Raw genomic sequence first — 12746 nt, 5'->3', positions numbered from 1 at the left:
AGACATTTTCAATGTACAGGCTTCTACTGACAAAGATGGTTAGGTCAGTAGTCTACCTACAATGCACACACCATCTTCACATACACAGACTTTTTCATTAGTCTGATGTCCCTAAAGTAGGAATTGTTTTTAATCGTTCCTAAATATTTTAGGAGTCACCGATCCATTTGAGAATCTGATTCTCTGTCTCTCTCTCTCTCTCTGTGTTTCACACACACACACACACACACACACACACACACACACACTAAATAAACCCTTTCCCCAGGGGAAAAAAAAATACACTCCTACTTTACTGCATATAATTTCTGGAACATAGTCAAAAAGTTCTTATTTATAGAGTTGAAAAACTATATGGGCTTATTATTTTTACTCACCCAACAAAAATTTATGAAATGCCTTCTATACAGAAGACCCAGCTCTCAGTATGGATAAAGATAAAAAGAGAGAAAACTATAGTTGACTGTGTGGTCATTGTCTGTCATTCTGGTGCCATATGTAATAACCACAATGTTCATTACATTCAGTAAGAGGTCACAAAAATCATTTATAACGTTTACTCAATGTTATCTAAGGAGAGCACATGCACTCATCAATGCAAAGACCAGAAAAATAAACACTAAACTGTTAATGTTGTTTTCTTATTTCCACTTACTATACTTTTCAAATTTTACAATGAACACTGCTAAACAAATATTGTTGAAGTGTTTAATAAGACTCGTCTGCTTTTAAAGAATTTTATTTTATTTTTTTTCCTAGAAAGGGACAATAAGACATAGAGTATGTGTTAAAAGATGCAGTAGACTAGAGATACTGATTTGTGCATTGTAAGCCCAAAGATGAAGCTAAAAACCACAGAAACTGATAAGATAAATGAAGAAAAGCACAAAGAAGGGCAAACAGTTTCAAGGAAGTAAGGGCCAGTTGTACTCATTGTACGTGTGGCCTAAGGGTGTGGGCTGAGGTAGCATCACATTTGTCAACTTGGCCATCATTGACCCTTCAGAGATAGACCCCAAACTCCTTCAAAGCACAACCTGATCTGTGTCTTCCTACTGCATCCACACTGTACCACTGGCAGTGAATCAGTGTATTTTAACAGTGAGAAGAAACAATCATCAGACACATTAGGACAGTGACAAGTATCATAACCCATTGACTATATCTGACCCTGTGGTTATATGCATAATACAGACTAAGAATATAAGCTGAGAAAAAATTTTTATAAACATACTATCACCAAACTGCTAAAGCAAAAGGTGACATTAAATTGTTGCTCAGAACATTTGCTTTCTTAAGAGCAAACCATATGAGACCTTGTCTAAACTCTCTCTTTACAAATAAGAAAATTTGGGGCCAGATCATTAAATGACTTCACCAAAGTCACACAGGAGCTGAGAACTTCAGGTCCCCAAAGAGTCCTTGAGGCTAAGACTACTATAACTGTGGTCTTATAATCACTAGCCAAAAACTTCTATTTAGTTGTAAAATCAATTTCAGTTTGACTATAAACTAAATTACTAAAACTTTTCTTTTTCTTGATTACTCAGCGCAAACCTGAGGAAAATTCATGAGTTATATTTGCTTCAACTTCATCTTTAATCATCTTTTGCTGTAATTTAGTTAGTATACCAGTTTCACAGCTGCCCCTCCCAAAACCAATAGAGAATCTTTTTGTTGCTTATTTCTAACCTAATATGGGCTCATAAAAATAACCAAAGTAATTAACAGTTTGCTAACACATAATTCTTTATTTTAATGTTTATTTTTAAGAGAGAGAGAGAGAGAGAGCGCATGAGCAGGGGAGGGGCAGAGAGACAGAGAGAGAGACAAAGAATCTGAAGCAGGCTCCAGGCTCTACACTCTCAGAGCAGACCCCACATGAAGCTCTAACCCACAAATTATGAGATCATGACCTGAGCCGAAGTCGGATGCTTAACCCAGGCACTCCAGCTAACACGTAATTCTTTAAAATGGTCCCACTGAGAAGTAATCCAGGGTGATGGGCCTGGCGGTGCACTTTTAAATTTACTCATTTCTATTTTGTTTGCATTTTACTCACAGTACCTATATATTTATTGCTTTTATTTTCAAAAAGATAATTTTGTTAGGGGCACCTGGGTGGCTCAGTCCAGTAAGCGGCCGACTTTGGCTCAGATCATGATCTCATGGTTCATGAGTGTGACCCTGGGATCCAGTTCTCTGGCAGTGAAACATGCCTGGGATTCTCTCTCTCCCTCGCTCTCTCTCTGCCCCTCCCCCACTTCTGCATATGTGTGTGTGCTTCTGTGGGTGTGTGTGTGCTCGCCAAATACATAAACTAAAAAGAAAGAGAAAGAAAGAAAGAAAGAAAGAAAGAAAGAAAGAAAGAAAGAAAGAGGAAAGAAAGAGGAAAGAAAGAAAGAAAGAAAGAAAGAAAGAAAGAAAGAAAGAAAGAAAGAAAAGTCACAGTATTAAAAAAAAAGAGAAGATACTTTTGTTAAGTACAAAGTAAGTAAGATACATAGGAGAGAGGAAGGGCCTTTTCCGGTTGCCGGGAAAGTTGCCGGGGCTCAGACCTAACGGGTGCTTTATTACGGTGACTGCCTGCATGCAAACTTTCCCCATCACGTGCCAGGCAAGAAATATTTTAGGTTTTGTAGGCCATAGGTCTCTACTGCAACTATGCCATTTTAGCTTAAAATGAGCCACAACCAATATAAATGTGAATGAGCATGGCCATAGTCCAATAACACTAGACACTGAAATTTGAATTTCATGTAACTCTCACACGCACAAAATATTCTTTTGACATTTTCCCCCAATCATTTAAAAAAATTTGGGGGCTCCTGAGTGATTTAGTTAGTTAAGCAACTGATTTCAGTTTAGGTCATGATCTCATGGTTCGTGAGTTCAAGCCTTGTGTTAGGCTCCACGCTGACAGTGCATAGCCTGCTTGGGATTCTCTTTCTCTCCCTCAGTCTCTCTGTCCCTCCCCATCCCCCATCCCTCCTCACCGACCCCCCTGTTGCATGTGTTTTCTCTCTCTAATAAACTTTTAAAAAATGAAATAAACCTTGGTGGTTTGTATACCATACAGTATTAGGCAGCCGGCCTAGCCAGGGACCCCAGTGTGCTGACCCCTGCCATAAAGTCCTGGGATGAGCCAGGGACCCCAGGGTGCTGACCCCTGCTGTAAAGTCCTGGGATGAGCCAGGGACTCCAGGGTGCTGACCCCTGCTGTAAAGTCCTGGGATGATGTCTAATGCAACCACGTAGAACCTTGCCCAGAGCCTGACACACGGGTCGCCCTCCGTAACATTCATGTGATGCGCTATAGGGCAAGTGATCTGCAACTAGGAAATCTCTGAGAAATGCAGCTCTTCTTGGACCAACGATAGAATATTAGGTAAGTTCATGACTCTACTGTTTACTAACTGTATGCTCCTGGGTTACTTTGCCACTTGGTAACTCAGTTGCCTTAGTGGTAAGATGAGGTTTAGGGTTGATATGAGCATCAAACAAGTAATATGTTCACGTTAAAACAGTGCCTACACAATACAAATATTTCTTTAAGCTATAAGACTAAAAAAGCTCTGACTTTCAACATCCTCTTTTCGGAATGCAGAGGAAAGAGAGAAGGAAATGGTAAATAATGAGCAAACTATGTATCTTATCATATCATGTAGCAGGTCTCTCTAGACACACTTTACAACAGCAAGTATGGCTCAAAAGAGTAACTGTAAGTATCTCAATATGTCACAGTAAATGTTAGGACCAAGTCTGAGTTCAAGTGTGTGACATCTGTCCTCTATTTACTCATGGATATCTCCTCAAAGGGCTGCTGTGATGATGAAGGGGATCATAAATGTAAATTTGCTCTGCACACTGCAAAGTGGTATATAACATATGAGTAAGAGAATCTTTCATGCTTAGGTTTCAAAGACTAAAAGATGATGGGAACAAAATTTCCCATGGGGAACTATTTAAGAAAAGGAACCTATCAGATCCTTGACTTTTTAAGTGTTTCTGTGCCCAAAGTTTAAAGAGATGGAGAATGATTTTTAGGATCTCTCTTCTGGAAGCTGCAAGTATCATTATGAATTCTGTTACCCATAACAACCAATTATCACATAATATTTTGGGAATTAAAATTGACATCTCACAGAAGGTAACTGTAAACTGTAGAAAAGTCCAGATGTCTCCAAGGGGAGCCTCTTAGAACAGATCTTACAAGACCATTGTAATGCTCACTAAATATAGGATGAGATGTTATTCTCATGAATGTTTTTAGTTTTCAACTTTAAACACAAGTTTCTGCTTGATGGCTTTACTCTTTTAGGATTCCAGCTCCTTCTACACCTCCATCAACCATCCTTCCCTATAGAACTAGTGTCCCTTCCAGCAACTGATAAAAAGGAAAAGTTGGAAGTTTCAAGGCTACCTAGGCAAGACTGGCTGTTTCAATCAGAAATATCACATGTACCTCTTAGAATGCTGGGGGTTCAAGAAGTTAAGACATCAAAAGGCACTTAGTAATTGAGGAATGGCAGGAGACAGGCTGCAGAGGTATGTATGTTGTGAGGGTTTGGAATTTTCCTGAGGAGAAAAGAAAACCCACCGGAGAGTTTCCTGCAGGGGAGTAACAAAATCAGATTTGCATTTTAGAAACACTGGAAATTCTTGGCCCACAGGCAAGGAAACCAGGTAGGAGGCTCAGATGCCTGAACCAGACTGATGGTAGTGGGTCACAGAGAAGTGTTCAGGAGGCAGAATCCACAGGATTGGCCAAGATTAGTTGCGGGAGAGACAGGTAATCCAGTGACAGAGTCACGAAGATTGCTTCCCAAACACCCCAGTTTTATCTCCTTCCTGGCACCTGTGTGGCTCTTTTGAAATTAGCGCTGGCCACGTAACTTGTTCAGGCCAGTGAAAAGTGAGATTATGTCCAGATGAAAGCTTTAAAATCCAGTATGCAATTCACCATGTCACAGTAACCAAGTGAAAGATGGTGGATCTGTCAGCCTGGATCCCAGGGTAAAAGTGACAAAAAGCAAGGATTTCCTGCCCCTTCCCCAAACCAAGCTGAATCTGGATCTGTCAACAGGTAGGCAAACCTTTACTTTTTAACCTACTGAGATTTAGGGGTTTTCACTACAGCATAATGTAGCCTGTCCTGACCGAAGTTGTAAGAAATGCTCATCCTAGGGGTGCCTGAGTGGCTCAGTCAGTTAAGCGGCCATTTCTTGATTTTGACTCAGGTCAAGATCCCATGGTTCAGTTTGCGAGTTCGAGCCTTGCATCAGGCTGTGCATTGACAGTGAGGAGCTTGTTTAGGGTTCTCTCTCTCTCTATTACGCCCTGACTTGTGCTCGCTCTCTCTCTCAAAATAAATAAACTTAAAAAAAAAAAAAAAAATGCTCATCCTAGGGGTGTATCCAGATAAGAACAGTAGTTAGAAGCACATATAAACTATAAATCTATAAGTTTGTCTTAATAGGCAGTAATAACTACACTAAAATGGGCGGGAGGCTTTAACTGTTTTCCAGCAAAAACAATAGGTCCCTGTTTTACAAAGAAAAGAATTTAAATACGTACTTAGGAAATTATATTTCTTATGATCTAAGAATTGATACTATAAAGTTCTGTGTACTTTTTTCCTATTTCAACAGTTTCATAAGTGGCGTGTCAGCTTGCATATCCCTTTATAGCAGACATGGGAAAAACAAAGAAATATTGTTAATAAGAGACACAAAGCAAGGGAAAACCCCTTTCCTTCTGTATGTTAACCTTTACAATCAACTTCTGCCTCTAAAACGTAAATACCACTTACCTCCACCTCTAGAAATAATCATTGCTAACAAACACTGAGGACTGACTATGTGTCAGGCAAATACCACCTTCACTGCACTAGCTTAGTTAACCTTCATAACTCCTCATGGGCTAATCAAGGGCTATTTCCAAAGCCTATGCCTCTCATGATCTATATCTCACTTCCTCTTTAAGGTAAGCTCAGATAAATTTCTTTAATCGTGGGCATTAAGAAAATGAGTTTTAAGTGGAATAGAGGAGAAAGGGGGGGGGGGGAGGAGGATCTTTAAAAAGCAGGAAGGGAAGAAGAAGACCAGAGAAATATGCCTGGGAAGCAGGCAGCTATGGGCAGGCAGAGGAGTATGGGGCACAGAGGACGGAAGTAGAATGAAGTTGTAGAAAGCAGAAGAGAAAGTCAAACGAAGCAAAAATCAGTCTAAACTAAGCTTTCTTTTCATCCATATACCCTGGGTGAATTCAGTAAACTTTTCGGTTGCAAGAGCGACTAAGCAGATAATTAAGAATAACAGAAATGAACAAAATGTAACAGACTATACCCACTGGCTCTTACAAGCCACCCTGCTTCGGGCTACAGGTAAGAATTTTACAGTATAACACACCTCCATCAGCCCATCCTGGTTTCCAACCTCAGCTCCCCACCTGGTAGGTGAGTTACCCTAAACAAGTCCCTGGAGGGCTGAGCCTCTGTCTCTTCCCCAGTAAAACTATGCCAATAATATCTATTTCAAGAGAACATTTTTCTCTTTTTCCTTCTTTTCTCTTGAACCCATGGACCCAACCTGAGACTTGCCTCTTGTCAAGTGTGGTTTCAACCACATAATTACCTTACATTATTTACAAGCACAGACTATAACTTTTTATTCACAGATTTAAAAAGACATTATAATAATCTGTCTCACCTTTAATTAATAAATACATAATGAGGATTCAGGGCTACATTAGGTACTAAATATGCAATCCAGAAATAGAGTCATGGGTTGAGACCCTATCGTCAAACTACAGTGCAGAGTTTTACTTTACCGTTTAGTTAGTACCGAGGTGCCCTTGGGTAATAACAATAGTAATGGTAACAGAAACCAACATGTGTTTGTGAAGCCAGGCTCTACTGCATGTATTTATCTTATGTAATTGTCTCAATAATCCTGTGAAGTAGGTACCACTTCCCCCATTTTTCAAATAAGGAATTGACCACAGAGGGGATAAGCAACTTGACCAAGGTCAGCAGATTGTATGCAGACAGCAGGCCTCTAGAGCACCAGTCCTGTGCTCCAAACTATTAAACAACAGTCTACACTATATGCACAATCACGTTCTCCAGGACGGGTTTAAAGATTACAAACAATATTTGTTAAGAGCTTAGGATAGTAAGCACACAGTAGGTGAACAGGAAAACACACAAGCATGCAAGCTATACTGGAGAACAAAGCAAACTAACAGAAGGAAATGATTCAGGTTCCTTAGTCCCAACTCTCTTCCAAAGTCTTAGGACACTTGATCCATTATTACCCAAGGGTGGGTCAAAGTTCCATGTTTACACTTCATATTACAGATTGTTGTAAAAGGGGAAAATTTAAGTCAAAAAACATATCAAACCACCATAAACACCAAACTCTGTTTACAGAAAACCTCTTAGCTATTTCCATGCCTCCAAGAGCTTCATTCTACAATCATTGTTGCTGTTGGTTAGAACCAACATGAGATTTACAAAAGGCATTTAAGAAAAAAAGAAAAAACTATCTTAATTTCATCACAAAAATGGGAGGTTGGTTAGAATTATTCTTTTGTTTTTTTGGTTTTTTTTTTTTTTTTTTTGGATAAACACTTGTTTATCCAAGTTTTTTAACGTGGTGGTTACGGTTTGTTAAAGTTATATATTGCTTTAGGAGCTATTAATGGTGATAAAAAATTATTCACAAAAATGAACCAGAAGACATTTGGGCTTTAAGAGGATACCACAGGGGCGCCTGGGTGGCTTAGTCGGTTAAGCGTCCGACTTTCGCTTAGGTCATTATCTCGCGGTTCCTGGGTTCGAGCCCTGCATCGGGCTCTGTGCTGACTGCCAGCTCAGAGCCTGGAGCCTATTTCAGAGTCTGTGTCTCCCTCTCTCTCTGACCCTCCCCTGCTCATGCTGTCTCTCTCTCTCTCTCCTAGAAATAAAAATATTAAAAAAAAAAAAAAAGGATACCACACTCCTAAAAATACCAATTTTTATCTTTTAGGAATCGGTGGTTGGAATGATTAATACAAAACCAAATGAGAAAGTTTCTAGAGAACTTATTTTTGAAACAATACAATGTATCACAATTGCTAACACAATATAAAATACATCCATCCCTATGGTTTTGCATGCTGTATCTCTTAACTTCCATAACAGTTTCATTCAAGTCAAGCTGAAGGATTGAGTTCCTAGAAACCTCTAAATGAACTCTTTGTAGTTTACAATCACTGAATTTGCAGAACTTGGTAATCTAGTTCAGCCCTTTTCACTTTAGAAAAGAGGAAAGCAAGTTAAGAGAGAGTTAATAGTTCATTCCAAAGTCACGAAGTTTGTAAAGATTGGCTTCCTTTCTTCCAGTCAGATGATCTCCTCACTAGTATTCCTAACCCTCAGTTGCACTGAGCTAGAGAAAACTAGATTGGAGAAACAGAACATATGAATATAAGGCAAAAATAAAAAAGAGAGAGGTGGAACGTGTGTATAAAGAAGAAAATATATGCTCCCTAGGCAAAAGGTCATCCGTCCGATTTTATCCCCTACCTGGTGATTTCAAAACGAAGTTCCTCCAAAGGAAAATGAACTGGAGACTCTCTCCCTCTGCACCGTACTAAAGCCAACTACTTTATGAAGAAAAGGCCTACTACAAATTTTAGGAAACTCCGTAGTATGGAGCCTGAAGCTAGTCCCTCCACTGTTTACCCAAACACTTCCTTTAGCCCCGCGTCCTTAAAAACTTGAGTCAAAATCCGGGATGCGTTTATGCAGCAAGAGAAAAAGCTAGTTAAGTGAAGCCCTCACTCCCTGGCTGTTGCCAAAGCTGCTACAGAAAGACGGTGACAAATGTTTACAATGGACATTTCCATTCATCTCCCCTTAAAGTTAAAAGGACTCTTCGTTTTTAATCAAACTTTTATGCCACAAAGGAGTACTTCTTTCTGTACCAGATCTCCCTCTGAGGCTCCGACTTCAATTTGTTTTATTTGCGTAAGATTTCTCAGCGTGCGACGCAGCGGGACTGTAACTCGTGTGGTCAATGTCACTTCTCTTCTGGCATGTATCTGATGGAGCGCCCTCCCGGGGCCGTCACAAGACCGCTGGAAAACAGTCCCGGAAAGCGACGGGGGCAGCGGGATACCACTTACCGAGAACACTGCATTCTGAAGCCCGAAAGGTATGGGGGTCAGTCTGGCCAGCGCCACCACCTTCAGGCCGCTTCCTCCTTCCACCACGCGAATCACGGCGCTCAGCTTCTCGCTGCTCTGGATCCTGGCGGCCACCCAGGCGGTGAGCAGCCGCTTGCAGACCACATGGGCGAGGAAGGTGCCGATGAGGACGCCCACCACCATGAGTCCCATGCCCAGCACTAAGCCGTACAGGTAGCCGGCGGCCACGTTGAGCACGATGTAGCCCCAGCCGCAGGGGAACGACACCACGATGAAGCCCACGACGAAGAGCAAGACCCCCAGCAGCGAGTCGAGGCTTTCCACCCAGAGCAGGAGGTGCTGCAGGTAGCGGCGGACCAGGGCCAGGGAAGCGAAGCACAGCGCGGCCAGCACGCACACCAGCACGAGGCTCCGGCACCAACAGGTGCTGCCGAGGCAGCAGCAGCGCCAGTTTCTCACCTCCGCCACGCCGACCACCTCGCCGCCGCCGCCGCCGCTGCCGGGGCCGCCCGCCAAAGCCCCGCCCGGCGCCGGCAGCTCCGAGGCCGCAGGCGGGCCGTGGCGCTCCAGATAGGCGCCGAGCAGGGCGCCCGAGGCAGCTGCCGCCGCCGCGGCCGCGCTCGCCCCGCCCCCGCGGGGGTGGCGATCGGCCGCGCCGTCCCCGCCCGCCGCCCGCGGCGTGGCCCAGCGGGCCGGCAGCTCGGCGCGGCCCCGGAGGGCGGCGTGCTGCAGGAGCCGGGGGAGTGCCTGGAGCAGGCTCCCGCCGGGGCTCCACATGCCTCGGCCCGCGCGGGCCCTCACCCGGCCAGCCCCTCCGCCGCGGCGCCTGTCAGGCGGCGGCCCTTCATGGCGCCCCTCACGCCCTGCCTCGAGTCCCTGCGTCCGCTCAGGGGGCAGGAGACGGCCCGGAGTAAGGGTAAGGACTCGGCGGCGGAGGGACGGGTCCGGCGGAGAGTGTGAAAACTCTGGACCCAGCAGCCGCCGGCCCGCCCCTTTTCGGCCAGAGGAGGCGGGGCCTCGGGCGGGGCGGGGGCGGGGCCTAGCGCGAGCGGCGTTCTGGCCCCGCCCCCCCGTGACGCGCAGTCCGGCCCACCACAAGGATGGGCTTGGAGGGGTGTTGCGAGCGGCGGAGCCTGCCGCGGCTGGGGTTGCGAGGGCGGGCCGTTTGGAGCGGAGAGGGATCCGAGGGGGAGCGGGCACCGGAGAAGGGGGGAGGTGGCGGTGAAGCGGAGAGTGCGGTGACGGGCTGGGGGCCCTGCGTGCTCTCGGCCTCCCGTGGCGGGCGCGCGCTCTTTACCCGCGTGGGACCCAGTCCCAGTCCGCTAGCCGCTTGGCTCCTGGCCCATGGCCTGTGGGCGGTTTCTGCAGTAACCTCTGATCCGGTGGAGCAACTCGGGACGCTCACATCCACACAGCTCCTTTGGCGACTCTGGAGGAGGAAGAGTTCTTGATGTGCTTGCTCTGAGGACAGTTTGCTAATTGTTTACCCACCCAGGTAGTGAAGTCCTCGTGCAAGTTTCGGGTCATCACTTGGCCCTTCAGGAGCTGAAGAATTTAGGTAGAAAGGCCCACCCTTGACAGAATGCCCCTGCTGACCCCAAGGGTCCATTACGGAGTGCCAGACACCTGGACTAGGGACTTCTCAGAAAGGTTCACAGAAGGACATTTCTTAAGGATTCACATTATCAAATGACTCCTCAAACTTTTTTTTTTTTTGCTCGTTTCTCCCCTTTAACTTTAACGTTCCCAGGTCCTCTTTCCTTTCTTCCTTCTTTTTAGAGTTGGTTGAGCCATCTCATTCATGCCCGTCACTTTGACCCCACCGTGTTTCCCATGTGTTGGTGACTACCAATCCAGTCCTTCCCTGGTGCCCCAGTCTGTGGACACATGCAGGTGGAGTTCCTATAGGTACCTCAAACTCCGCATGGCTTTGTTGACAGAGAGCAACTTGGGCTCCAATGCAAAACAGATTTACTAAGTGCGTATGTAGTCAGGTCATTACCCTCTGAATCTCAGTGTTTTGCTCTTAAATTGCAAAATGAAGATAATGGTACAACTTTACTGCATAAAATTGTTGTGAGGATAAAAAAAAAAATACAGCTGACCCTAGAATAACACTGGTTTGTACTGCATGGGTCCACTTATACTCAGATTTTTTTCAATAAACACAGTAAATGTATTTTCCTGGTGATTTTCATAATAACGTCTTTAGCATAGTTTATTATAAGAATATATAATACACACACAAAATGTGTGTTAACCATCTATTTATTGCTAAGTCTTGCAGTCAGCAGTAGGCTATTAGTAGTTAATTTGGGGGCAGGTCAAAAGTTACACCTTGTGATTTTTGACTGTGTAGGGGTCAGATCTCCACATTTTTCCAGGGTCAGCTGTACTAAAGTAAGATACTTGTCACTATGCCCGGAATCACTGTTCAACTATGAGAAGGGATCCATATTTAAAAGTATCATCCCCATAGACCTGCTCTTCCTTTTGAGTTTCTTATCTCAATGAATGACTTTCCACCACTTGCCTTCTGGATAACTGACTGGGACACTGGGTCCTTATTGATCAGGTTCCTGGTTGCTCCTTCAGGGCGTTTGTCTCAATCCACCTTAATTTGGCTGAATCAGGAAAAGTACCTCCATGATATCAGACACATGCTACTTCTTTTACCTTTTCTAGCTGTTGTGGCTCACGTGGCAGAGCAGTTCCTAATGCCTCCTCATTTAGCTGAAGTTTTACTTCTGCTCTAAAAGCTTCCAAAACTACCTTCCCATCAGTACCATGCTCAACTTGATGTTTCCTTTACATTTCTACACTATTTGCTATATAATTATTATCACATTTGTCCACTGTGTTGAAACTTGTTTACAGCAATCTCTGTCTTTTGACTGAATTTCATCAAGGTGGACCCATTACTTACTTCAGCACTAAAAATCAGTAAGCACTCTATGAGTGTTTCTTGAATGAATCAATGATCACAGTTTATAGGAAAAGATTAAGGCAGGAAAACCAGAAAGGAGGCTAACAGAATTTTCTGGGCAAGAGCCCATGAAGGACTGACGTAGGGTAATGGTCATAGAGTTAGCAGGATGAGAATAAATTAGAGGAAAATATCTATAGGCTTGGCAACTAACTGGATGTGGGAAGAGAGGGAGGAGTCAAAGATAACGCCTGGGTTTCTTTTTTGATATAGTGGCTTGATAATGGGACCCCTAACCAACAGAAAGAACACAGAACATTTCTGGGAAAGATAAAGGGTACAGTCTTGGTACTTGATATTTGAAATGGCTATGATATAGTCCAATTGTGGCATTCCAGCAGGTAGTTGAAAATATGGATAAGGAGTGAAAATGGGGCATCTCCTAGAAATTTTGACATTGCTGTATAGGCAGCAGTTAAAACCATGGTTATAGACGAGTGAATGGTGGTAAGTGTATCAAATATTTTCTGTTCTCTTTCAGGTACAAGTAGGATTGCATTTCCTGGCTTCCTTGTAGCTGGGACGAGCCACGGGACACATTCTGAATTCATGAATTGTGAGCATAGCA

General features: G+C 43.9%; 1 protein-coding gene across 5 annotated transcripts in view; it reads right to left on the bottom strand.

Moving 5' to 3' along the window:
• TMEM64 (transmembrane protein 64) overlaps window positions 1-10192 on the bottom strand; it is a 31892-nt gene extending 21700 nt beyond the window's left edge. For 2 of the 5 annotated variants that reach the window (XM_039240576.1, XM_039240580.1), the window contains exon 1: window positions 9172-10190. In XM_039240576.1, coding sequence (XP_039096507.1) covers window positions 9172-9969 — 798 coding nt within the window. In that variant the 5' untranslated portion in view covers window positions 9970-10190. Of the gene's footprint in view, window positions 1-9171 lie in introns of all 5 variants that reach the window. The other 3 variants (XM_039240579.1, XM_039240577.1, XM_039240578.1) reach the window with 3 other exon arrangements.
• Between the last annotated feature and the right edge of the window lie 2554 nt (window positions 10193-12746).

Source organism: Hyaena hyaena, unplaced genomic scaffold, assembly GCF_003009895.1.
Source record: "Hyaena hyaena isolate Hyena2069 unplaced genomic scaffold, ASM300989v1 scaffold_177, whole genome shotgun sequence".
Lineage (NCBI taxonomy): Eukaryota > Metazoa > Chordata > Mammalia > Carnivora > Hyaenidae > Hyaena > Hyaena hyaena.
Note: the sequence above shows the minus strand (reverse complement) of the source record. Positions and strands in the feature narration are given on the sequence as shown.